The sequence below is a fragment of the Brienomyrus brachyistius genome, unplaced genomic scaffold (assembly GCF_023856365.1).
Source record: "Brienomyrus brachyistius isolate T26 unplaced genomic scaffold, BBRACH_0.4 scaffold49, whole genome shotgun sequence".
NCBI lineage: Eukaryota > Metazoa > Chordata > Actinopteri > Osteoglossiformes > Mormyridae > Brienomyrus > Brienomyrus brachyistius.
Window position 1 is genome coordinate 2,077,485 of NW_026042324.1, and position 27,569 is coordinate 2,105,053.

The 27,569-nt window shown below is 38.6% G+C and overlaps 1 protein-coding gene across 1 annotated transcript in view; it reads right to left on the bottom strand.

Annotated features, from left to right (window-relative positions):
- LOC125723490 (protein kinase C-binding protein NELL1-like) overlaps nucleotides 1-2,736 on the bottom strand; it is a 217,441-nt gene extending 214,705 nt beyond the window's left edge. The window contains exons 1-3 of the mRNA XM_049000104.1: nucleotides 2,732-2,736; nucleotides 2,384-2,571; nucleotides 1,567-1,695 (exon numbers count right to left, since the gene is read on the bottom strand). Coding sequence (XP_048856061.1) covers nucleotides 1,567-1,695; nucleotides 2,384-2,571; nucleotides 2,732-2,736 — 322 coding nt within the window. The remainder of the gene's footprint in view (nucleotides 1-1,566; nucleotides 1,696-2,383; nucleotides 2,572-2,731) is intronic.
- Nucleotides 2,737-27,569: the final 24,833 nt, after the last annotated feature.

The window sequence follows — 27,569 nt, forward strand, 5'->3', positions numbered from 1 at the left end:
CTGCATGAACACACAGTGCGCACCCGACGTTAATATCCTGAAAAGGACAAAACGTTCCAGGTATTCTTAATGGTCATTGAAGATAAACAAATCATTTCTTTAGAAAAAAAAGAAATGGTAACGGAAAGTGTTTGACTTTCTTATTTTATCATTGTTTAATTTATTTGTTCAAAAAATATGTTGTCATGGATGTCATAAATGCAATAACCCTGATCCAGATGCAGATCACACTCAGCAACCCTGCAAGCTAAGGAGCACTTTGGTACAAAAAACTGTTCAGGAGCTTTGGCTGCGTGTCTTTAAGCTAAACTAAAAAGCTAGGGCATCCACCCTGAGAAACATACCACACTGCACATTCCATGCAGAGCAAAGCCTGTGACAGAAGTTAATCAATGCCTGCCAAGTCAACTGAATTTCCCACCCTCACATCGTCCATTGAAGCTGCTTCTACATTGAAGAATTCCTTGTTTTGGGCTGGAGGTTGTGAAATGTGCGAATGAATGGGGGTTAAGAATGATAAACAAAGCACTGACATTACACACTTTTTTGGCATAAAAAATCTGAACAACTATGTATGAGTCCCTAAACACTATAATTAACAATACTGCATTATTGTAATAACACTCTAACATACAAAGACGAATGGATCTTACAATATCATTCGGCCTGTCCAACGTAAAGACAAGTAAACAACATTTAATTCGAAATACAAGGGCACAGATTAATAGTAGAAGAAAGAAAGAAAGAAAGAAAGAAAGAAAGAAAGAAAGAAAGAAAGAAAGAAAGAAAGAAAGAAAGAACGAGAAATAATAAAAATTTCAAACGATCGATGTGCAGCGGTATACTAAATACAGCCAAGCTCCTCTGTCTTTTGAGTTTGGATATTGTGTTAGCCACCAGTCTACAAATCTGGAGAGAATTCCTGGGAAACGTCATGCCAAATGCTCATATTGTACTTATCACGTATCTATGTAGTACGTACTGAATCTGACAAACTTACGGAAAGGCAAATAAAGATCAATAATCATAAAGCTTCATGACTTCCCCGAAAAGTCAGTGGTCCCTCCGTTAACTAACAGTCATTCTGTTTATATATAGTTGTATTAAGGCGGCCACGAATCCATGTGGACATATTATGGTTTAAAACGTCACATTAACCTACCTTGTTAAGTGCGTCTGACAATAAAAGCTGAACTGACGAACAATCAAGACCGTCTACGTGTCGCAAACGCGTCGTTTAGTTTCTAATCCCTAATACATTTTCAAATATTAATATTTGATACTGTCGCGCTTCGGCCATGTTATGTTTTTCACCGGTAATATAGATCCCCACGTCAGGTAGCAGGTCGGAATAAATGGGAAGTCAGGTATATTTTTTCAACGAGTGAAACAACTTCTGAAGCAATTATAAACCCATAACCAGCGTTACGTCCTTTGATAGTTCTTTGCATTTTTAAAATAAATACCTCACTTAAAGTAGAAAAACAACACCAACATAATAATAATAATTATAATAATAATAATAATAATATAGAGCAATCGTAGCTGGCCGTAAAAGTGAACTACCTCGAAATAAGAAGGCTTTGCTGTTGTTGTGGAGTCCGGACACTTGGCTTATTCCAGATGTTGCGTTTGCAAATTCCAGTTCATTGATGATATCCAGTTGCAATTCGGGTTCTACTCCAAACCCTAAAACTGGAAGAAAAACAAATCGTTTGAACTAGGGTGAAACGCAAGGGAAAACTCGGAGACAAAAAGAGGTGCAAAAGAAAGATTAAACTAACATGTATCACAGACCGCGTATAACCATCCTCGTTCACAATATATTTCAAAGAACGATCCCTATATAAAAAACGAATATATTAAGGTATATAGTGTCCAGGATAACTTCATCGGAAAACTGAACCAGGTTAAATGAGAATATTTTGTCTTTCACATGGGCCCATCATGCTACGTAAATGTTAGGGGGATAAGATCAAGTGTGCGAAGCTTCTCAATAATCTGTCCTATTATTGCGGTGAGTTCAACAAAATAACTCCCAGCTGTCAAGGAAGGCATATAAATGTCAGTGCATTTTCCCTAATGCGTTTTTACATGCGCAATTACATGCACAGTTTATTTTAAATCAGACTTTAAATGGGGCAGGAACTATGCGATGGTTAACGTTGATCAGATTATAAGGATTCGGCCATTAAAGCTGAACTTCTCTCTACACAAATAAAGTTATAAAAGCTTGATACACTAATACGACAGTCATACCAGTAACCTAAATCGGCATGGGCGAAGGTCATAAAAAAAAGTGAAGACGCAGAAATAAGGCATCCGTAATTTACACAAACTGTCCGTAAAACCAGTCGATTTTATCTGACAGCATAACTCGTACCTGGTTTCGTTACAAGCAAAACCGGTAAAATAGCCGTAAAAAATATCCATTTGTATGCTGGTATAATCTCCCCAGGAATAACCAAATATCTTCTCTTGGCAGAAATATTAACACGACCTGCTCCAAGTCTTTCTTGTAAACTGCGATGCACACGCCTGTGTAGGCTGTGGTTGACGGGAATATTCCACCTCTTGAGAAACAGGGGAAGAACCGGTATGCGAATTAGTAGGAAACACTCTCTCCGCACATGATTAAGAACTGATGCAATAGCGGACACTCAGTTAATTCCGAATAATTTGTACTGTTTGCAAGAAAGCCGATTCAAATGTAGTTTAAGCCAAGACACACCGCATTCGTATAGACCTGTCCCCTACCCTTTCCCTAGATGTCCTGTGGAAGGGGATCAGTACTAGTGCATACTCTATATTATACTTCATATAATTACTACTTTCTCCATTTACAAACAATACCTCAAACACATTAAAGAAATTGAATACTGGTTTTGCATACTATCCAATAAACATGAGTAATCTGTTTATATGTTACTGCTATGTACAAATAGTATTTTGAAAGCCATATAACTTAGCCATATAACCTTTACTTTTTTACTATGTGAAATATTTGTATTGAATGTAAGATAGATAGATAGATAGATAGATAGATAGATAGATAGATAGATAGATAGATAGATAGATAGATAGATAGATAGATAATTTCAGTATGTTTGCTCCTTTCCATCTTCTATATGTCCCAGTAAAACAATCAGATTTCTCCTGGGAGAAGTGCTAGTAAGATCCTATTAATCATGTTGCTCTTCCATTCAGTGCTGTGTGCCATCTGTGAGCAATGTCATGTTGGCTGGGCTAATGGCTCTGAAGTACCACTAAACACAATTCTTCCAAATATAAATGAGTAATATGTCAATAATATTATTAAATATTTAAATAACAGGAAACATACAAGTTATGTGCACAAAATGTACATGCAAAAATATTGAAAGCTATATGTCCATCCATCCATTTTCCAAACTGCTTATCCTACTGGGCCGCGGGGGGTCTGGAACCTATCCTGGAAGCAATGGGCACGAGGCAGGGAACAACCCTGGATGGGGGGCCAGCCCGTCGCAGGGCACACTCACACACCATTCACTCACACACGCACTCCTATGGGCAATTTAGCAACTCCAATTAGCCTCAGCATGTTTTTGGACTGTGGGGGGAAACCGGAGTACCCAGAGGAAACCCCACGACGACATGGGGAGAACATGCAAACTCCACACACATGTGACCCAGGCAGAGACTCGAACCTGGGTCCCAGAGGTGTGAGGCAACAGTGCCAACCACTGCACCACCATGCCGCCCTGAAAGCTATATATTTCATCATAATTAAACAATTACAAAATAATGATATACATTTTGTATGACGTCAGTAATATTATATTAGCCGATTCACTGCAAGCTGAATGATCAGTCAAGTGAAATCTGGTGGAAGCCTTTAAGCAGACATTCAAAGAGGAGCATTTACCCAGCAGAGAAGGTGATGGCTTCCTTTTTGAGTAATTGAGATTTGCATTGTCAGAGTCCTCAGGTACGTTTTCTGAACCTTATGACACTCTGCTGAATATAGCACAGTGTTGGTACTTTGATCCTTGAAAGCGTCAACAAGCTTAAATTATGATCTTTAATTATCTAGAATGCACCAGACTTTACTCTATAAGTGACTCTTATGTCTCTCTGATTATTCCATTACCATAACCCTAAAAAGACCAGGTGAAAGTTAACATGGCACAGTGAACAGTGTTGACAGACTGTATCAATGAGAGCTCGATGATGAGCAGGCATCTGTAGGGTGAGGTGTAGGTAAAAGAGATTTGGGGCAGCAAAGCATTACATGGCACACTCACATACCATTCAGACCTACATGCAAATTTGGGGTGGAACTTAGAGTACCCAGAGCAAACTCCACAACGACCAACATGGGGAGAACACATGAACTCCACACACATGGAGCCATGACAGAGACTGAAACCCTGGGTCCCACAAGTGTGAGACAAAAGTACTAACCACTGCACCACCATGCCATCCAAAAATAGTTGAAGAAATTAAAGAATAATAATAACAATAAGTACATATGATAAACAAGACTTTAGGAAGTACGTTCAAGCGATTCAAGCTAACTGTCTTGTTGGACAATATTCAATGGCAATTTTAAATTATACAGGTAATATCAATGCAACTACAAAATTGTTGGTATAAGTACATTTTTATTTTAAAACATTTTCTCTTACAAGTCATCTTCAGAGACAATGATGTCATTAATTGTCATTGGCTGTTGGGATAAATCTAATTACAGGTACAAACATATCATCTGCAACTGGATGGTCATGAAAAGTTGCCCACTGCTGATCAAATATTTTCAAGTAGAAATCTGTTGCCCAATTTTAATTGGAAAGTCTCTCAGCAACATTTGTCAGCAACATTGCCCGGCAACATCGCTCAAAAAGTTGCCCTGTTTATCATCACTCTAAGAATGACTACCAATGCTGTAACACCAAAGGTTGTGGAACCTATACATATTGTGAATGCAATTCTGATTTCGGCTATAGCTATACTGAAAATAATTACTGTAAAATCCAATAGCACAAATATAAAGACTTCCCATCTTTTTCAACTTGATCAGTTGAAATTCATCATGAATGGGAATAGAAAAGATGCTTTTCCTGGAGCTCAGGAGTACAAGATAATATGAGTATTATAACTTGTGGTAGCAGGTGATGAGTGAAAATTGCACTATTATAGCAGTTAAAGCAATTACAAAACCATCCAGAGTAAATGGACAGATGACAAATCTTTTAATAATAATGCTTGATTACGTTTTAGCATGTCTATGAATCTTTTCTTTGTTCCTGTTTCTCTAAGCATTTGCAATAAGTGGCGGATTGGGTTTCTGATATCTATCTATCTATCTATCTATCTATCTATCTATCTATCTATCTATCTATCTATCTATCTATCTATCTATCTATCTATTTCTTTGTTGTCACCCCAAATACACTGTATTAAGCTGTCTAGTTCAGTAATATAAGGTGCTAACTTTATACAATGCCAGAATAGTACTGCTGCCACTAAACAAATAATCCTTTTATCCATGTTGATATAAAATTTAGTTTTAATTAATAACATGCTTCATTCACCACGCAAACCTCAAATCCAATAAAGGCTGGTAAGTAAGATCCATGCCAGTCAAAAAGGATACATTTAAGCAGGTATGAACTTCCTGTTAGACACTCAAGTGAATAAAAAGCCCAGGTTTGAAGGTTCTGCTGTCGATGCATATGTTAGATCAACAAATGTTGCTTATCAAACGAAATTTACCTGAAGCCAATGTAGAAAACTATTATTAAGAAATTATGCACAAGTGGATGAAAGAGCACAAATGGATGTAGAATTAGTACATGTATTGCACACTACATTTGTTCCTTTTTCAATATGGATGATGGCTGTAAATGAAACACCATCTTCATTGACAAAGAGCAAAATGGAATGTTTAAGGCGAAATCTGCCTTATAGAGCGAAATGTGTTTCAGATTGATGGTGACAGTTTTGGTGTCCTACCCTAGGTGAGACACTCACAATTACTACTGAGCTACATCTGTGATCTATCACCTTTTCTTGCCTTCTGTTTACACAAAAACATAAATGTGTGTCCTCTTTTTATCATCCCTATTCCTCAGCCAGTTACTGACACCACATTTTACAATGTATCTAATCCCAATGGGCTAGTGCTGCATTATAGTACTGATAAGACAGAAGCACTACATTTGCAGAAATGGGGCACATTCTTCAGTTAAAACATGAAAGACCCAGACTCTGTAATTTTTGTAAAGTATGCATTTATTGCCCAAAATATACACATAATCCTATGCACAGAATGCTGTTTAAGCCTCTGAAATATAATTAACTGAACATATCTTGTGGTAATAGCAAAGTTAGGTATGTGGTAATAGGCAGAATTATTTAAGAGAAAACAGGATCAATTTATTAGTGCTTTTAATTGGAGGAGCTGAATAGCATCTTTTTTCTGAGCAACACCTGAATGTCAATTGTATGTTTAAGTGAACAAATGACGGGATACCACATACAAAGTAGGAATAAAACAATGAAGTTATTGCAAAACTATACACACACTTTGTTCAACTTCATAGGTTATTACCCTGTCGGTACTTACTACAACCTATTTAACCATTTGTTACAAAGTCTTTTTTAAAAATAATGTTTTCTCAATTCAATGATAACCTTTAGGAACTGTTTAACACCTGTAATAAATTACATTGTTTATTACTGAGCACACCATTTTTTTTAGTTGCCAATTTAATGTTCAACTGTAAGAAATCATTGCATTAGCATCTTCCTGTCTAAGGCAATGTGTGTCACAGATTGCACTGAGAAATACAACATGAATAAGATAAGTTATGCACACTTAGGCTGTCAGATTTGTTATTGATGATGTATTTAAAAATTCTAATAGCTGAATTTTTCCAGATGACCAGAAGGACTAAAAATGTATACAATGTAGCTCGCTGAAGTATGGTATAGCAAATTAATAACAATCACTGGCATACCAAGGGTTAGCAGATTCCTTGGAACTTGCAACAATATGATGCATGGGTAGTCTGGAAGTCAGCAGTCAATTTTAATCCATTCACAGGTACTTTGGATGTGCTACAAAAGTGTGACCTACTTTCATTTCAGCTGAAGTCAGAGGAAGCCTAATGAAATTGCTAAGCAGTAAATGCCTCTCCAGTGCAGAATGACAATGCAAGTGAGACAAGAAAAATTTCAGCCTGTATTTCTGCCATTTCTTATTTTGACAAGCCCATGAAAAACAGAAAATCTTGAATTGGAAGTTACTTTTACAGCCTTAAATAGCAGGTCAAAGGACCTCAAGGTCTTTAAATAGCAAGGACAGGGAAAACTCTTGGAAATTCCTGGAGAAATCCAGATTAGCAGTATGTTATTAGAGACACCTAGTGTTGAAAGAGGGTAGTACTTTCATGGGATGGGGCTTCAATTTAAAAGTGTTAAAAAATGTTTTACAAGAGCTATATGTACTTACTTAATTGCCTGGAGAAGGAATACATATAGTTTTGGGACTGGTCAGTCACTACTGCTGTATATGCTTTTTTGTTAAGATGATAACTCAAGAACTACTTGATGGATCACTTTCAAACTTTGCAGAGGCATTGTATGAGTGACTACTTGGAAGTGAGACAGGTCCCCCCCCCCAAAAAAAAAAATGAAAAGACCATCTGGCTGCAGAACACTGGGCGTCCTTCCCTGTGAGGCCAGAAACCACATGATCTCCACACCTGGCCTGGATATGATAGTATGCAAACTTCTGGAATGGAGGCAGTACCTCCACTAGGAGGCTTGAAATCACAACCTCCACATCTATCCTGGACATGATGTTCTGCACACTTCAGGTATGGAGCCAGTACCTCCACTAGGATGATCTCCACAATACTGCTGATACTACTGAAACATCAGAACTGAATTTAATAATCTCTTTTAGAAAATATATTTGCTTTTCCAGTGATATTAATGCAAAATCCAGAATGGATGTTAATAATCTCATTTAAATCTATGGGAACATTTTAATAGTATATTTGTAATTTGCTATTTTGGTATGAAATTTCTCCTCTTTATGTAGCTTAAAATATTATGAAAAAGATATGGTTTCATAATTTTAAAGGAAACATGTGGACAGCAATTGTTGACTTCTGTCCAGTAGTGTCATGTCTGGGCCACTGTGGAGGTCATGTGATGTGCAGCCCCACATTCGGGGCCTTCCTAGTGGAGGTCACCCAGTGTTCTGCACCCAGACCCTTTTCCAAGCAGTGATGCATACTGATAAAAGGGGCAGTTTTACACTTGGTCTTATTCAGGCCATCACTCAAAAACTATTTAATGAATGTTTTTCAAACTTTGCAGTAACATTGTATGGGCAATGACCTGGAACTAATTACATTTTGAGAGTGATGCCCCCAAAATTATAAATAAATAAAGTATCACTACAAAGTGACAGCAAAAAAGGCAGTTTTGACACTTGATCCTGCTAAGATGATAACTCAAAAACCATATGCATTACTGAGGAACTGGAACTTGGAAACAGATCTACATAATGTAATGGAGTGGTGTAAAGCATACGATCACTGGACTCTGGAGCAGTGGAAATGTGTTCTGTGGAGTGTTCAAATCATGCTTCTCTGTCTGGCAGTCCGATGGATGAGTCTGGGTTTGATAGATGCCAGGAGAACGTTACTTGCGTGACTGATTTGTGCCAACTATGCAATTTGGTGAAGGAGGGATAATGGAATAGTATGGGGTTATTTTTCAGAGGTGAAGCTAGGCCCTTAAGATTTCCCTTCCAGTGAAGGGAAATCTTAATTCTTTAGCATACTAAGACATTTTGGACAATTGTATGCTTTCAAGTTTGTGGGAATGGTTTGGGGAAGACCTTTTTCTGTTCCAGCGTGACTATGGCCCAGTGCATAGAGCAAGGTCCATAAGGACAACGATGGGTGAGTTGGACAATTTGGTATGGAAGAACTTAACTCCATGAAACACCTTTGGGATGAACTAAAACAGAGACTGTGAGCCAGGTCTTCAGCTCCAACATCAATGCCTGATCTCACAAATGCTAAATGCTGTTGTGCGCAGGTAGGATTCTAACTGCTGAGGTTTGCTACCGCAAAAAAACATACCTATATTGTGACTGAAAAATACTTAGCCTATATTCATTCATAAAAATATTGTTTGTTTAGCTTCATAGCTAGAGAGGTAACATTCCATCACTAAACAATTTATATACTGCATATATATATATGTGTGTGTGTGTGTGTGTGTGTGTTTGTGTGTGTGTGTGTGCAACCGCAGTCTGATGTCTGCAGTTTTTCAGTAGTATCCCCCCCCCCCCCACCACCACCAAACCTCTTCATACACAGGAAACACTGCATATGTGTGTGTGTCTTAATTGAGAACGTGAGTTCAGCCATCAAGCAAAATGAAGTCAGTTGTTATTTTGTGAACAAGGAATTGGTATACTCTAAGTGAAAGAGCCAAGACTTAAGAATACTTTGATTTGTAAATGCTGTTCTTGTTGATTGTAGCTAATCCTTTGTATATGCTGTAAATTGCATCTGTGCAATTAAGTCTTTTGGGAAATGTTAGGATAAATGTTGCACCTGTCCCTTATTTTACACAATCACCATGTTTTGAAAAATAAAGTGTCCTGTTTTGAACCAATATGGAATACGATTTTGGGGGGGGGGGGGGGGGTGGCCTTCCCTTATTTCTTAGACTCAAAAGTGGCAACCTTAGTGAAGAATGATGAAAACATGTTTTATTGATGAAGGTGTGTGTTTCCAGGTAACCAAACACAACAACTCAAAAACCATGAGATTCTGAAAAGGCTCATTAATGCAATTCAGTTCTTAAGTTGTCAGTAGCTGACATTTAGGAGATAATATGAGGAAAACACTGACATTAATGGAACTGATAGATGTGCTTTCCCACTACGATTATGTTTCGGCCTTTGTTGTGTGCTTGTGCTGCAATGTAATGTACAGCAAATAGTAATGACGATCTGTGTAACCTTCTCATAAAAAAAGAGAATAATATGTATTGTTACAAAGATTTGAGCAAATCAGTTTACTACTGTAAAACCCATAGTATTTGTATACTTCACTCTCACTTCTGGGTTTGCAGTCACATTTTCTTTACACAAGAACACAAATAACCAAAAATGTAATTACATTTGAAAATAAATTCAACAGCTTGAATTAGCAAATTGAGAGCCCAAAAACATAAATTGTGTACAATATAGTACAAGGTGCCCATGAAGAAAAAATGTTAAAATGTTTCTGTGGCCCTTCCAGGGCTCAGTATATACCATTATACATACACCATTATATATACCATTATATATACCATTAGATTATCTACTGTTATGTCATGGAAAATGTTGGTCATAGTGTGAAAAATAAGGAAATAGAATATAAATATCTAGACAAAAAATTAAAAATATCAATGATATAAATGGAATGGACATTAAGTCTTACACAAAGAAATGCAGGTTACCATCCAATTGGTGTGGAAAGGCTGTGAAAACTGGCTTGTAACTGGAATATGCAATAAAATAATAAGTGTAGTTTCAAATTTAATCCAACCAGTGCTTCAAGAAATTGTTGTAGTGTTAGAATGTGCAAGGAGCGCAGATTTAATGGGTGGGGCAATTGGGGGACTGTCCAGAGAATACACTGCTGTCAATCCGACAGCCCCCCTTTCTAGCCTATTTTTTTATGCTTACATTTATTTCAATTATTTGACCACATTTAAAGACATTAACTTTCTCTTCTCTTTAATTTTTTTCCAAATGGCAGATAGAAAGAATGGCCAAATGAGCACTGAAAGAAGAAGCAGGATATATAAACACAGACAGCAGATTGATACAGTAATACCACACAGAGGTAACTGGTTCAGCTTAGTCATTGACCAAGGTTGGCATTCTGTAATTGTTCAAGAGCAAAAAATGAATCATCCTTCAACAATTTCCCTCTTAACATAGAGCGCATATATTATTGGTATCATAAAAGATACATTAAAAACGTCAATTTGAGACACGCCTGCAATTCACATGTTGACTCAAATTTGTTTTTGGTCAATTGACCATTGCATGAATATATACATATATACATGAATATATAAAGTCGTATGTATATAGCATTAAAGGTAAAATAAAAATAAAAATTTTATGGTCCAGCATTTTGATATAAAACAAAAATTAATATCATTAGGACACAAATGAGACAGCTATTTTAAATATTATTTTCTGTAATATATATATTTAGCTTATACTCATAAAGATGGTGAATAGTTAGGATTATGGAAATTTAGCTATTGTTCAGCTTTGTAAGCTAGTTCACATTAATGTAATTATATGAAAAACCTTAGGAAAAATATAGAAATTACTCAATACTGTGCAATTCAGTTGTTAAGCCAATTTCTGAAATAATATAGGACTGAAAACCCTTTATGGAACAACAAATTCATTTAAAAAAAAATTTTCAGTGAGGAACGTGTGAATTTTGAGCTGTACTCAATAAGAATGCTATGAGATGCTGTCTTACCTAGTTTCACTTTCCAGCAGAGCTGTATTTGTGCTGGTTGATAATAACTGTGAATCGGGAGATGCCATGCATCTCAACTTCCCTGAAAACATGTCATATCTTTTTCTTTAATCAGCTACAATGAGACCAGCTCTCCTTCTTGTGGCATAGTCCCTAACTATGCCACGGTAGCTCAGATATGTCATCTTACATTGCCAAGCCAAGCTTACCCCAGAACGCTGAGATCTCCCATCTGGAAGTGACTGGGACTCATCTGCAGACCAGTACACATACAGTATTTAGGAGCCACACTGAATTTCACAGATGTAGGAATATCTGGCTGCAGAAGGCGGACCCCTGGATGTACTCCAGACAATTTCATCAGGCTCACAAACTACTGATCACACTTAGAGACGTGAAATGTCTTGCATTGAAGGGCACAGCATGCAACATGGCCTCATTTAATAAGGGCCTTGCAGGAAGCTGAGCCACATATTCTGCGAATCCCTTTAATTATGGCTTTCACACCTCAAAGAAATGATTAGACAGTGTACCGGCCCAGCAAAAACCAGATGAAAAGACACTGAAAAGATGGCTCTGCCAGACGTCTCAACAACATTGAGATTTGGTTGAAACATGAAAGCTGAAAAGATGTCATTTTCAGGTTGTTGAATAGACATCACTGTTGATGCGAAAGAACTTACAGGACGCATGATATTAACGTTATTATCATTATCATATTATCATTATCGTTACTTATAGGCATTGATCACTGATGCGTGTGACAGATGTCAAAAGACGACAAAAAGCAGTGTGGCAACAGTATGCCGAACGAAGGCTGAAAGATTAGACTGCCCAACCATAAATCTGGATACATGGTCACCCTGTATATACAACACAATTTTCATTTTCATCAAGCTTGCTAGCAATGTGATTTTATTTCCATGGCTGTACTCGGGCTATATGTGGTCTGTAACAGATGTCCATCTTGGGCTAAATTTGGCCCCAATAAGACAAAATAAACCCAGCCCAAATTTTCGCGGACTATATTTCGTCTAAATAAAGGCCATGATAGGCCGACCAGATTTAGCTCAAAATACGACGTTCCATGGACATCTGGTGCTGCGTAAGTAGCTGTCTTATTCAGTATTACACAAAACCATGTAATTTATAGTCAACTCAAACATACTACTACTGTAAATAAATGCACTGTATTATACAGAACTTTAACTGAGAAATACTTATTGAAGCTTTTATTCTTTCAAATTCCCCATGAATTCCCCAACTGCTTATCCAAGAAAGGGACATGAGGAGCACAACACAGGGCATGTGTGTGCACACACACACATACACACACACACATACACACACACACATACACACACACACATACACACACACATACACACACACACACACACACACACACACACACACACACACACACCTATTATTTATTTAGACTATTTAGAAATGCAAGTTAACCTAAATTCATGTCTTGGAACTGCAGAAGAAATCCTGTGTACCAGGAGTCGTCCCATACAGCAGGAGGAGAGCATGCAGGCTCCACACTCACAGCTGGGGTGGGATTCAATCCCCCAAGACTAGAAGTGTGAGACAGCAGTGCTGAAAGCCCGTTTAAAACTCCGAATAGCAGAAATCATGAAATATTACGAGTTCTTCATGTTAAATGTGTTTTTGCAACCCTTCCCATACAATCGGTTAAAAACCTAATGTTTAATAGCACACTGTAAAACTTAGAATGCTGAGAAACTTTGCAAGTTTGAAAACTGATGTAGAAAATTTATAAAGCTAAACAGCAGACAGAGAATAGAGCATGTGCTTCCTGTTTTATTGTGGTTCTGAATGATTCTTTCTTGCAAGTGACCTACATACAATTATATCCTCACATGGGCTGCATCACAGACGCTGGTGACAAGGATATGGAGGTCAAAGCAACAAGCATTTAAGCTGCATATGTACAATGTAAGATACATAGACTCTCCATCAGTCACCTGGAAGTAACATTACAAAGCAGTCAGGGGCAATGGGGGCATTTTAATCAGCAACAGCAGGTTTTGTGTAGCAACCAATAATGTAATAACTGCCTATAACATGATAAACCTTTCCGTTCTTAATGTAATAAAAGTCTATCAGCAAAAAGTTATTATGTTATTGGTTCAGCAAATGTTCAGGAAATGTATTACATTATAGGCCAGCTACTACATTATCAACTTTTATTACATTAAGAATGGAATAACTATTATGTTATTGGCAGTTAGTACATTATTTGCTTCTACAAGGTGACTCGTCATCTCAGGTGAGGTGTTCAGCTGCGATAGCGTCTCCCTTCCATGACACCTATTGTCGTGCAAAGGCTTCAGACGGACAATTTTTAAATGCAAAGAATTAAATACATGTTATGGAGAATGGCACATTTCACTGCTTCCCACAAAATTTTAGGCTGACTTTTCATGGAATTCACTTGTTTTTCCTTTGATAACATCCTATGCCATCACTAGAAAGACAGACAATGTAAAATCATAATGTACAATCACAAAGCAATGGCTTATATACACGTCAGAAAGCACAGTGCCCTATGAATCAGAGGAACCGGAGGTACAGTGAAGGGGATCAAACACAGATAAGCAGATATGCATGGAGACGCTATTCTCTCCAACATCAGAAAGTCATTTACAACATTGCCAGCTATACAAAATTATAGGAATACAGTGGACTATTGTAACTGAAAACAGTTCTGTATGCTCAGTTGATATAACCTGAATATACCTTCAGAGAGTTAATGAAGCACTGACAAAGAGTCCAGCACAATCTAACAGGTAGGAGGACAAATACACATTAGTAAAGAGAGATATACTGTAACAAGCTAAGTCAATCAACGCATTCGAGGAGTGACATCACGGCTATAACACTGGGCAACAAATTTTTTGAAAGTTCCGTTTTCACTTTCATTTAAAATGATTCTTTATGAAGTGTTACAGGCTGAATACGAAAATCACATTGGATATGTTTTAATGATCTAAATCCCATGGTTTGAAGCGCAAGTTCTTTTAGGGCGTGGTTTACCCACTTCTGCTAGTTTAATGGCAGAAAAAGAGTTGGTGCGCCACGAGCATGGTCTAATAGGGTTGTACTAAGTCTCAGAATTACACTTGGGTGTGTTTAGGGCGTAAAATGCTGTAAACCAAACAGAGTGTCATTTCCCATTCCTGCGCCAGCACCTTAGCGGATTGTTATTATAATGGAAGAATTGCCATGTAGTAGAAAAGAACACTTCTCTGCAGAGGAAATGGATCTGCTCGTGTGTGAAGTCAAGGTGCGCGAGCAGACCATGTATGGCAAGAGCAGGATTCCAACAAAATAGACATCTGCATTCCGGTGGGACCTGTGACTATAGCATGTGGCATGGGACAAATTTTTCATTTTTCAATGTGAGAGCAGGTGAGAAACGATGGATCTGTTTACAAGAGCGTAAAAAATAATTTGAATAAATATTGCTGAAATACATTTTTTTTCTTATTTTATCAAACTATTATTTATGTTTCCGAGTGAATGGAAAGTTACATACATTTTTTCACAGAATAAAAGAAAAATAAGCTACTACACATAATTTGGTTTTTACACAGCCAGCCTATCATGGAACTTTGGAAGGACATTAGCATTTTGAAAGTCCCTCGTCACACACATGAGCACCCAGCTAATGATGACAGAGCCAGCATGAAAATCAACTCCTCAGGATGTTAGTACCTGCTTAAGGGAAGTGAATATAAAACTATAGAATTACTTAATGGGAAATTAAGTCAGGGGCATTGTAAACGACCAGAATGGGTGCGACTTGTCTTTTGCCCAAATTGACAACCGCACTAAAAACTCAAACAGACGAATGTGCGGATTTTGTTTGTGCAGATCTATGACCTGTTATTGAAAACATTTGTTGCAGATAAAATATGCCTAGCCTACTATTATGTGAAAAATGTAACCTGTTTTAATTGCGAATCATTGAATGTAGCCTCTTTGTAGGGACTACAGGTTTGTCTCTATTCTCTAACTGTAAAGAAGCATAGTGACGTATTTTTCCTTTGCAGGTGGGAACGAGACAAAATATTTTACAAAATATTTCACCTGCAACATGCTCAGTCGATTAGTTAAGCAAAATGACAGTAACTGCAACGACACTCGTAATCCCAATCATGAACCATCCCCTTCCCACTCAGAAACAGCAGCAAGAAAAAAAAATTTAATAATCAGGTTCTCTTTCTTATTTTTACATTTATATGCTACAATTTGGTTTGATTTGCCTTTGATGTTACTTTTTAATATTTATGAATCTTATTTTGCATTTACTGTCATATTTATGTAGTTCTAAATTTCATCATTATCTATTTGTATCATTGCAAATGTCTTAATAAAAATGACAGTTAGTGCTGAATGGTGTTTTTTTTTTTGGTGGTGGGGGGTGCTGAATGGGGGGTTTGCCCAGAAATTAGTACAAAAACCTACCTTTACTATAACAAAATTTCAAAATAACTGGTACAAGTTCTAAAATTTACATGACCTAAATATTCACCAAATTGGTGATGCTTCAGGAAGATAAATATTACCATTATAATCAGCACCATAGAATTACACAACAACCATAAAAAATTTAAGGGAAACAAATAAATGGACCGTGTGTACCCTGGTTTAATTGCAGATATGCATGTTTTTACCTGCAGAGAATTGTAAATACTCTGATTATACTACAGAGCACAACATTGCTTGAATAGAATAGTCTGTCAATGGGGAGAAAAATAAACCTCTGGGGGGTGATAAATGTACATAAGAGAATTTCACCCTTCTACTTTGGTGCATCTTCAACAGAGCATCAATTTATTGCCTGTTTAAGCCCCAACAGCAGAAGACAGCAGATATGGCACACTCATATGATCCCCACGAAACAAGTGAATAGTCTAATTTCACAGCAATGTCTCCCCCCAAGACACAATGCTAAGCTTTGTTCTGTAAAACCTGCTATTTTTTATGATAACCCCTTTAGTAAAAATCAACGTCAAAATAAATATTGGGCGTTAAAAGATATTTCAGAACCTCAGCGAGTACATTATTAATGTCTTCTTGATGTGCCAATGACAATTTGCTTGGCAGGGTGATGTGCACTTAAGCAATCTTCTAACAGAAGAACAAGAGTACATTTACAAATAGACCATATGGTGAACATATTCCACATTTTTATATAGAAATATAAAATAGTTCTGATGCTTGAATGCCCATTGAAGGCACTTTTTATTGGTAATAGGGGTCAACATAGGCCTGGGACTATGTAGCCCCATACATAGCAGGGCTCAATGCACTGTTTCGTGACATATTACTACAATTATCATCATCAAAATTATCGACCATTTGTGCCAAAGCAGCCCGTTTTTTTGGCTTGATCGCCTTTATTCACATTCCACATCAACAAGCCCTCGTCCACCCAATACCATGTTGGCAGTTTGTTCTTCTTTCCTCAGACCACTTACAGTAGTTAGCCTATTCATTATGGCTGACCAGGAACAGCCTACAAGACCTGCCGTTTCGGAGATGCTCCGAGCCAGTTGTCTGACCATAATGATTTGACCATTGCCAAAGTCACTGTTATTGCCTGGCCTGCTCATCTACTGGAAAACCCAGGAGAGGCAGCAGCACACCAGCAGCATGGGACAGAATAAGCCAAATATGGGGATGGTGTGCTGGGTTTATTTACAAAAGGGTGACTTGTGTGTCTTTGTACAATATATACAAAAACATGAAACACAGGGGAACAAATGAAAAGCAAACCCCAGAGAGGGAGGGACCACAGGTGATGGCAAGAAAATAAATACTGTAAAGAAGACCAATCAGGAGCTAATCACAAAATAAAGATTACCTCTAACCTACTAACAAACCTAAATATAACTTCCTATTCGAATTAACCCAAAACATAAGTACAGACACTCCTCATTTAGTGACTGAGTTTCATTCCAACGACCAGGACATTAAGAAAATCGGTCGACAAGCAAGGAGTCACCCCTTACTGATATTTCAAGCATACTGTACCGGTAGTGGGTTTGTGTCAACTATTTTTAGATATTGTTTTAATGACACCTTTGCACCATTTATTTAATAATTTTTAGTATATTTATAAATGTTTACAGGTAGTAGGTAATCGGTTTTATTTATTTTCTCCTACATCGTACTATGGGATACATAATAAAGTACAAATTTATTGATGAAATGTCTAGTCTTGAGAATTGTAAATGCTAGTATAGTGAATACTGACTGATTTCGGGAACGAGACTGAGATTGAGAAAGGGTGACGTGAGGTGAGACGCTGCCCCACTGTTTTCATGAGCAAAGTTCTTCTTTAGCGTACAATACTGACTGGTTGCAGAGCTTGTCATAAGTCCAGGTGATCGTTAAGCAGGTTGGCCGTTAAGTGAGGAGAGTCTGTACAGCAAGTGACATTCACCTCTTACCTAGTGTCTCTAACAAATGTCCTTCTGTGGGTGACATGTGTATAGTGTACCGCAAATTACCTGCCCTGGAAATAGGGAAACTGACAAAAGGAGTGAAACAGACACTGGGCACATAATTACTAGAGAAGGAAAGGTTTTACAAATTGGATGCTGAGCTGGTGAATATAGAAACAACGGCCTGTATGTATTAGGTAATAGGATGAGATGGCTGATGGATGGGAGCACAGACCAATCAAACGGGAAAATGGCACAGGACGTGGAGGGAGAAGGAAAACAAACAGGCACCAAGAAACTTACATGCAATAGCTGGAGTGCCTCTGAGGTTTGGAAATTGATGTGGCGTCCATAAAGCGATCCAACAAGATATCAGAAAGTCAGTTTTAATTGTGTAATGTGCATATGTCCTGAGCAATTATATGCATAATGCATACTGCCTAGAAAATAGCTTTAAATATTTTCTTTCAATGCCTGAGACTTCTGCACAATACTATACACACATAATATTGGCAATGTGGAAAAGCCCTCTACCCTAATTGCATGTCTTTTGAAAGCAAGAGAAAATCAACACAATAAAGAGAAATGGCACACAGTTAAGGCGGCATTGGAAGCCCTGACTGAGAGGAAAGACAGCTACCTGCCTATACCCCCCCATCCCCATCAAATACCTCTATAAGGAAATTAAATACAAACTGGAAAAAACATGGAAATACACATAAATACTACTAGAAAAAGTATTTAGATAAGAGGTTCAGTTTTTAATATATATTTCCACAAACGCATTTATTGATTTTTAATAGTATATAATTTATTAATAATAAAAAATGAGAAGGTAGGTGGTGTGATAATGATTTCTGCTGGCATGAACACTGACTACCACATACCATCTCAAATTAAATGACTCACACTGAACAGCCAGGCACTGCCAATGCTAGCATGATACTTTCCCTTCAAATCGCAGAGCTTCTGCAAAAGTGCAACATCACAGCATGAGCTCACATGGACTCGCTACTTCTGTGTGTTTGAAATAGAAACTGAAGAGTTAAAAGAACTGAAGGTGTCGATTAAATCCAAAAGCAATGCACTTAAGATGTGCTTTGTTTCATGGCACTGAGACTCTTATTATTATTATTATTATATACAAATAAACAGAATTGGCCGTGTGCTCTGTGCTGTTTTGTATGGGCTTTAGACCTCCCTAAATGAGGATTATTGGTTAGACGATGGATTGACACTGAATGCTTACTGTGATGAATGAACAACTCAGGGCAGGTTATTTTAATTACTTCACCAAGCATTTTAAGTTGGAAGCAGAGCTTTTACAAAGCATGTAAACGTAGCATGAAAATAAGGAGAAAAGAACATCAAAGATTTGAAAAGCATATGAGCAATGCCCTTCCTGAATAAAAGGTGACATTGCTCGAACGATACTAACCACTTATCACTCTCAAGACTGTCAAAGTGGGAATATGCATGTAATATGAATAAGAGAAATTGTAGATTTTCTGTGAGTACTGTGAAACAGCTTTGTGGGGACTTTCCATTAATTTCTATGGAGAAAACTGTAATCCCAACATAACGACCTTAACCCCTACCCAGTCCTAACCTTAACCATAAGTAACCAAACAAAATATGAGACTTTTGGAATTTTTGATTTTTTATTGTATTTACATATCTTCGTGGGGACCTGAAAAATGGTCCTCCAATGTCAAAATAAGAGGTTTATATTACATGGTCCCCACAATGTAATATAAGCATAACTGAGACACACACACACACACACACCAGCCCTGATTAGCCATTAGGAACAGGAGGAAATTTCCTAGTGGCCTTGACTGCCAATCAGAATAGACCTTTAAATAACCAGAAAGTGAAACAAAGAAGATGTTTCGGTGTCAGTTGTGTAAGCAGTATGGTTCCAGTCCGTGCCTGTCAGCTTATGGTATGATTTACCTGTCATGATGCCACAGGGCTATTAAACCCATGTATCGATGTTCTATACTATCAACATGTATCCTATAGATCAGTCATCACCAACCTTTTTTACAGTGAGAGCTTATATTCAAAGAAAATATTCTGGGGACCTACCAAGTTGTGACAGTATATTTGGCCGACCGGAGGAGGCAGTCCTGTCTCATTTGGCCCAATGAGATGACGTGCAAGTCTGGTTTTAATAATCATTAATTACTAAATAAGCCTGGTTTTACCCATAACCCTGAATACCAGCAGGTGCAAAAAGATAAATTAATAAAAAAATGGCTGAATATATAGAAATACATTCTTCTTTGCCTGTACATCCATGCATTTAAAAATGTATAAAAAATGTACCCATGAGAGAGGCATGTTTAAAAACGCACAATACTTCTTAAAGTGCATTTACCTACATATACCAGTCACCACACATTGTGCAACACGCTTTGTACACACAATTTACATTAACAGTTGAATTCTCCACTAAGATGATTTTATTTGCAGTAGATGCTCTCATTCAAAATCCCTAAATGAACAACTTACAATTCCAAGTGGTCAATTAGACACTGTCAATTAGAAGAGTAGGAAAGGTGAATTGCATGCCTTCTGCACACCAATGTGGATATATGCAGTGATGTTCAAGTATCACTAGCAGACATGATTGTGTGTGTTAATTTACATCACTAACTAACTTTTTAAAACTCTATTGATTTACGTTATAAACAATTTTCACCTTAAATTGATCTCAGCTGTGTAACATTATTTTTGTGCTCTATACAATGGGATCATCTCATACTGAAAATTAGATGGCTGAGCCCCCTGTCCCCATGTATGGCCATAGATGCCAGGATGTTCAGCAGTGAGGTGTGTCCATGGTGCACAAATTCTGGCTGGCTCCTATCCGAGACAAAGGCATCTCCACTCACCATGCTGTCCTTGACTTCCAGCAGAACACCCTGCACCTCAGGTGGCCCACCATCCCCTGTCCACCTACTTGCAGCCTTGGCCACCGAGATGATCGCAGTGTGCTCATGCCGCTCAGCCAGCTATTGAGAGACAGCCCACAGTGACCCCACTGCGACATTCATGATGAAAGCTGCAGTCAAAGCAGTCATTGTCAGAAGTGGTGAAGGATGGTGTGCCAGAGCCAACTCAAGTTGCTGCTGGATGATTTGGCAGACATCTATACTACCAGGGACAAAGACTATAGATATGTGCAGGAGATGTTAGCCTTTGGTATTACTGAACCCTCAACTAGCCCATTAATGACTCCAGCTGTCTTGGTCAAATAGAAAGACAGTTCATAGGGGTTCTGTGTCAAGTATCGCAGTCTATATGCAAGACTTTCTGAAATCTATGATGCCCAAGAAACATTAGCTGGCTCACAATGGATTAACTTAACCAAACCTGCACAGTGGCTACCGCCAGGTAGAGCTAGCATGAGAGACCCAGAGATAGCCTTTACTCTTGAGAGAGGCCTATGGCAGTTCTGGGTTCTTCCCTTTGGACTTTGTTATGTCCCCACAACCTTCGAGCACCTTATGGTGCTGGTTGGGATCCTGTAGAGCCACGGCAGCATCTACCTAGATGACCTGCTTGTCCATGCTACCAGCTTTGATGATGATGCGGCCAACTTGTACCTCAAAGCCAGGGGAACTGCACACACCAGCCGAGGCCGGAGTTGCCTGCAGTGATCGCGGCAGCACTGGATGTGCTCTAGAGAGGCAGAGGAGGGCAGCCTTCTCTAGGAGGAGTCCAGAGTAGCGGCAGCAGCAGACATGACTTCATCACCGACCAGCACTCCACAACAGCCCACCAAAATGCAGGACATTGGTTAGGCAACAATTGAGCAGGGTCAAACCACAGACCCCACTCTAGTCTGGCTGGCGAACTGGCTACATGGGGGTAGGTGACCTGATTGGTTGGAGCTGAGGGTTCACAGACCAGCTTTGAAAGGCATACTGCTCCCAGTGAGACCACTTAGCTAGCTGCAGTGGATTGCTTTATAGGTGCTGAGGAAACCTTATCCCAGGTCAGACTCTCTGGCAGCTGCTAGTCCTGCACTCCCTGAAGACCGCAGTGCTGAAATGCATTCACGGGCCACCAAAGGGCGTGATCTGTCTTGTATTTTCATATACATTGTTTCATACTAGGTTAGGAGTCTCCAACAGAAATACCTGACTACAAGGGTCAACCTCTCAGCTCCCCTAAAAGCACATGGTACTCCCACAAAATTGGTAGAGACATGATCCTATCATCCATACCTAAATCTACATGCTTTGATTGACCAGGACACTTACATAACAATGTAGATGTGTGGGTTGTTAGTGGCAGTGTATTGTTGTCACAAAACTGGAATTTCCAATTTTGATACAATAGCTTGAAAAATGCCAATATTTGATACTATTTTCAATACCATGGGAAAAATGTGACAGAACAACGAAGGCATAAAAGTTAACATTTTTATTCACAGATAAATATAACAAGGTCATAACATGATGCAACTTTCCTTGGGTAGTAGCAGAGAACAGAAGAAATATTAAGAATAATTTGAATTTTTGTTACATTAAGGAAAACTATTCTTCTTGAGATAGCACTTGTTCAAAAGCCTCTGTTATCAACATTCAAAAAAATTCAAAACATTCAAAAAACACTAAAATAAAAGCAGTGCAATCGTATACATTTTCAAGTAAAACATGATAAAAAAATCTAATGGAAGAATAACTATTCTTATATATGCCTGTTGACATGCCCTACAGAAGTAAGTAAGAATTACACCCATTACTGTAGCCTAAAGTTTCTTTGCAATGTTCAGATTTTGTGTTAGGAACATCAGCATGTCAATGTCTTCCTCTCTAAGTCATATCCTTCTTGGACTGCAAATGAGCCCTGATGTACTAAATACACATTCTGAGGCTGTGCTTGAAGCAGAGATGCACGAATACTTCTTAACAAACTGGGCAAGGTGAGGTGAAGTTTTCTCATTCGCTGTCCACCATGTAAGTGGGTGCGCTGACTTCAGGCATCTTTTTATATATTGTGAACTCAATTTTGAGTCCTGTGTCTGCATCCTCTTCTCCAGATGCAGTATCAGCTGCGGATGCCTGTCCTCATACCTTTGTTTTTAGATCTCCGCCAATATTTTCTTTAAGTTGATGTTTTAGGTTGCTGTCGCTGTCAGGCTGAGGGACTGCTCTTCAGAGACTGTGGTCAGTAGCACTGGCACACCACAGGCAATTATGCTGTCCTCTGTCTTGTTCACCTTGTACACTTCAGACTTCAAGTACAACTCAGAGTGCTGCCACATGCAGAAGTTCTCAGTTGACACTGCAATTGCTGGGTGCATTAGGGATGGACAGGTTGGAGTACAGGAGCCCGGTGGAGGATTTTGTTACATGGTGCAGATTGAATCATCTGCAGCTGAACACCCCCAAGACTAAGGATATAGTAATGGACTTTAGGAGGACCAGACCTCCTCTGCAACTTGGTCTCCAGGGGGTCAATGTGGAGGTGGTCAGGACCTACAAGTACCTAGGGCTGTAGGAGGATGATAAACTGTATTGCTCAGCAAACACCGACTCACAATATAGGAAGGGGCAGAATTGGCCCTATTTCCTATGGAGGGTGGGATCCAGTAGGAAGCTCTTGTTGACCTTCTACCAGTCTGTTGCTGCCAGTGTACTCTTTTATGCCATGGTCTGATTGGGAGACAACATTAAGAAGAGGGCTGGACCAGCTGGTGAGGAGAGGTGGCCATGTGGTTCACAAAGAGTGTCTCCTCAATTCGGTCGCAGAAAAAAGGACTCTGAACAAGCGGCTATTCATCATTGAACAATGTGAGCCACCCTCTGCTCAGTATATTCACCAGGCAAAGGAGTATTTTCAGTGGCGGACCTGCTCTACCGACAGACTGAGGTAGTCTTTTGTCCCTGAGTTTATAAGACTATTAAACTGACTTAACTCTCTCTTTACTGGTTCTATCAGCCCCAGACAACATCTGTATTCAGTATTTTCAAATGTATATTTAGCTACAAATTATAGTGGAATAGTACTTATTGTATTTATCGTGTTTACTCTTTCATAACATTTATAGTATTTAGTATTATTGCAATTTAAGTTATATTGACAGTAAGCCGTAATTTACAGTATCATTCTTGCACATTCCCTTGCACATGCACTACACCTGCGCCCAATGGCAAATACAGTACCACTAAATAGTTACTGTCTAGTGATTAGTATTCTTAGTATCTTACTTTTCATTATTATTATTATTATTATTATTATACTTATTATACTATTATACTATTGCAAGTTTTGTCAGTATTATAACTCTTTATTCTTCTTTCTATTATTCTTTTGCATAGGGGTCTTTTATATGTGTAAGTTACTGGATTCCTAATTTCATTCAGGATCAATTAACTATCGACCTCCTAGGGGTGGTCGACATGGCAAGAACATCATATCGTGATGTTTTTTCAGAGAGGATCATGATCTACGATCTTATCATGATTGTTTTTTGTATTGGTTTGTAAGACTGTTTTGCAAGATACTGAACTGTACAAATAAATGAATTCATCTTAACTAATTCCACTATTTAAAACATAGCCCTATAAAGTAACAAAAACGATCAGGCAAAAACTGTGCTGTTTGAACTACGTCTCTGAATGTAAAAATACTTTCTTAATGAACATCATTAAATGCTACCTGCCGGGTTTTCAGCTTGGATTTCAAATTTGCCATCATTCAGCTTGTGATGAGATTCAAAGTAGAAGAGCAAAAGTCTATATGACTATGTTTTTTGTAGACTATTTACTTTTAATTTTGGATGTAGCCAAAATCATTCAGGGCATAACTCCCTTTTCTTCTTTGATGAATTAATTATACTTACACGGCTGCGGCTTCTTTTTCGGGATAATTGCGGTGGGCGTGTCTCCAGTAATGAGGAGGGTATGCTTAACTCAAACCCACATAACTTTTTAAGCACTTTTTGACTTACCCCCTTGATGAGAGAATTTCACTGAAGAGAAAAGGGAGACTGAACAAAGTGAAAATACAGCACTTTCACACGGCTATGGTGGGGAGTTAAATTCTCGGCATCCTAATGCTCAGCAGTTGCAGGAACTACAACACAAAATTCTTTATTGGCTGTGTAACCATAGGCAGGCAGGGAAACGTGAAGGCAAGAACTCTACCAAAGGGAAAAAAAAGGAAGGCGGAGCAAAGCAGAACTGAAGCGGAGAGAAACCTTGAAAGAAGCAGTGTGCATCCACTTGGCAATCCTTGCTGCGCTGTCTTGCGGGTTGTCTGATCAAGGTAAGAATGATCGATAGGGTTAGCACTGATTCACCTACTTCCCCTCTTCTTCTGAGTACTCCCCCCTCACGGATTAAATTTTCTTGGAGGCGAATCACGAGGGGAGGGAATTATGACCAGCTGATTGCCGTAGAAGTGGCAGTTGCTTCACCCCTGCCCATGCCTGGCTGCAGTTCTAGGAGACGGTGATGGATGGTCCAAGATCACCTACCCCACAACTGAGGGAAGCAGGAGCTAGGAGGGACTGGGACAGGTAAGGCATGGACAGAACAGCAGTGATACAGAACAAGGCTGAACCATTCAATAAGGTTCATGGACAGCAAAAATACCTCACACTGAGTGCGAGGGCAGGTGAGTAGGAACTGATTCATCCTAACTCTGCCTGGAGGGACAGGACAATAATCATGTAGTGAAAATCTGATACTATGACAGCCATAGTGGTGACTGAAAAACTGATCTCCACAATGTCAAAACAGCAGATTTTTATCACACTGTGGGGAACATTTATGTAATATGTAATATAGACGTACAAACACAATAATTAACATCTGAATTTGCTGCTTTTTGGGGGCATCCTAGCTCAGTAGGTAGAACTGCCTTATACCTGCAGGGTTGTGGGTTGGTTACCCCCCACCCACTCACTCTGCTGAGTTTATGTATTCTCCCGCTGTGCTTTTGCTGGCCCACCCTTGACAGTGACCAGGATAAGTTGCAGGAAGATGGATACCTGATATCACTATTACTATGACATTAGTAAATGGTAAATGATTTAGAACCATCACCAAATACCCAGTAATTAAACTCTAGTGCTGTTACCATACAGTCTCATATACTTTTATATTGCGTACTAGAGGTATGCATATCTGCCCATCCCAATCAGTTGTGGCCTGAATTTTAGGATTTTCACAGTAAAAATCATCCTTTCTCTTGGTTTGCTATGTGAATTATTACCTAGCAAGGCTACTGAGGATTTTAATTATTGCCCAAAGCCAACCATTACTGGAACCAGTGACCAGTCGAGACCCACCAGACCATGTAGTGACTGACTAGCATAAGATTAAATCACTGTGGTGGAACTAAGAGTCAGTGTCTTCCTTAGCAGAAGTAAGGTTTGGACTGTAAGACTATAAATAACTGCAGGGCCTCAACTTCCAGATCTATGGAGAGCACCATCTTCATTCAGCAGCTGCTCTAGGATGGCTCTAATAATGTCTCATACTTACTGCATACTGTAGTTGCAAATGCTGAACCTAGGTCAGTAAAAGCTAAAAAATAAATCCGTGAGGGGGGAGTACTCAGAAGAAGAGGGGAAGTAGGTGAATCAGTGCTAACCCTATCGATCATTTTAGTTCCACCACAGTGATTTAATCTTATGCTAGTCAGTCACTACATGGTCTGGTGGGTCTCGACTGGTCACTGGTTCCAGTAATGGTTGGCTTTGGGCAATAATTAAAATCCTCAGTAGCCTTGCTAGGTAATAATTCTCATAGCAAACCAAGAGAAAGGATGATTTTTACTGTGAAAATCCCAAAATTCAGGCCACAACTGATTGGGATGGGCAGATATGCATACCTCTAGTACGCAATATAAAAGTATATGAGACTGTATGGTAACAGCACTAGAGTTTTATTACTGGGTATTTGGTGATAAATCCTGGGCGGATTGCTATGGTAATGGTGGATTTGCCACTTAGTCGAAAAGAATGCTTCTCTGCTGAGGAAACGGATCTGCTTGTGCAGGATGTGACAGCACACACACATAATCTACAGCAACAGCAGGATTGCGGCAAAGATCCCTGAGCTTTATAATTAATAATAATAATTACAGTAGTCCCCTGATTCCGCAGGTCATGCATTCCAAGATCTGCTACAGATAGCAGAAAGCACAGATAACAGTGAACCTATGTAACAATTTTTGTGTACATAGATATGGTGAAATTTAATTGATGAATTATGCATTATGATGCATTACCAACATTAAACACAGCAATAATAATAACAATGATAATAATAACAATGATAATAATACCCGATTATGCTGTACTGTACTCTCTCGAATGAAAGCGAACTTAACCCCAGAAAAACCAAACTGTTATTCATCCCAGCTGATCCATCCCTACACCAGGACTAACCTAATCCTCTTTGAACTGCAACTTTCATCTATCCATTATGTTTCTCAATGTATCACATTCTGGGAAATCCTTTCTCACATGGGATCACGGTACTTT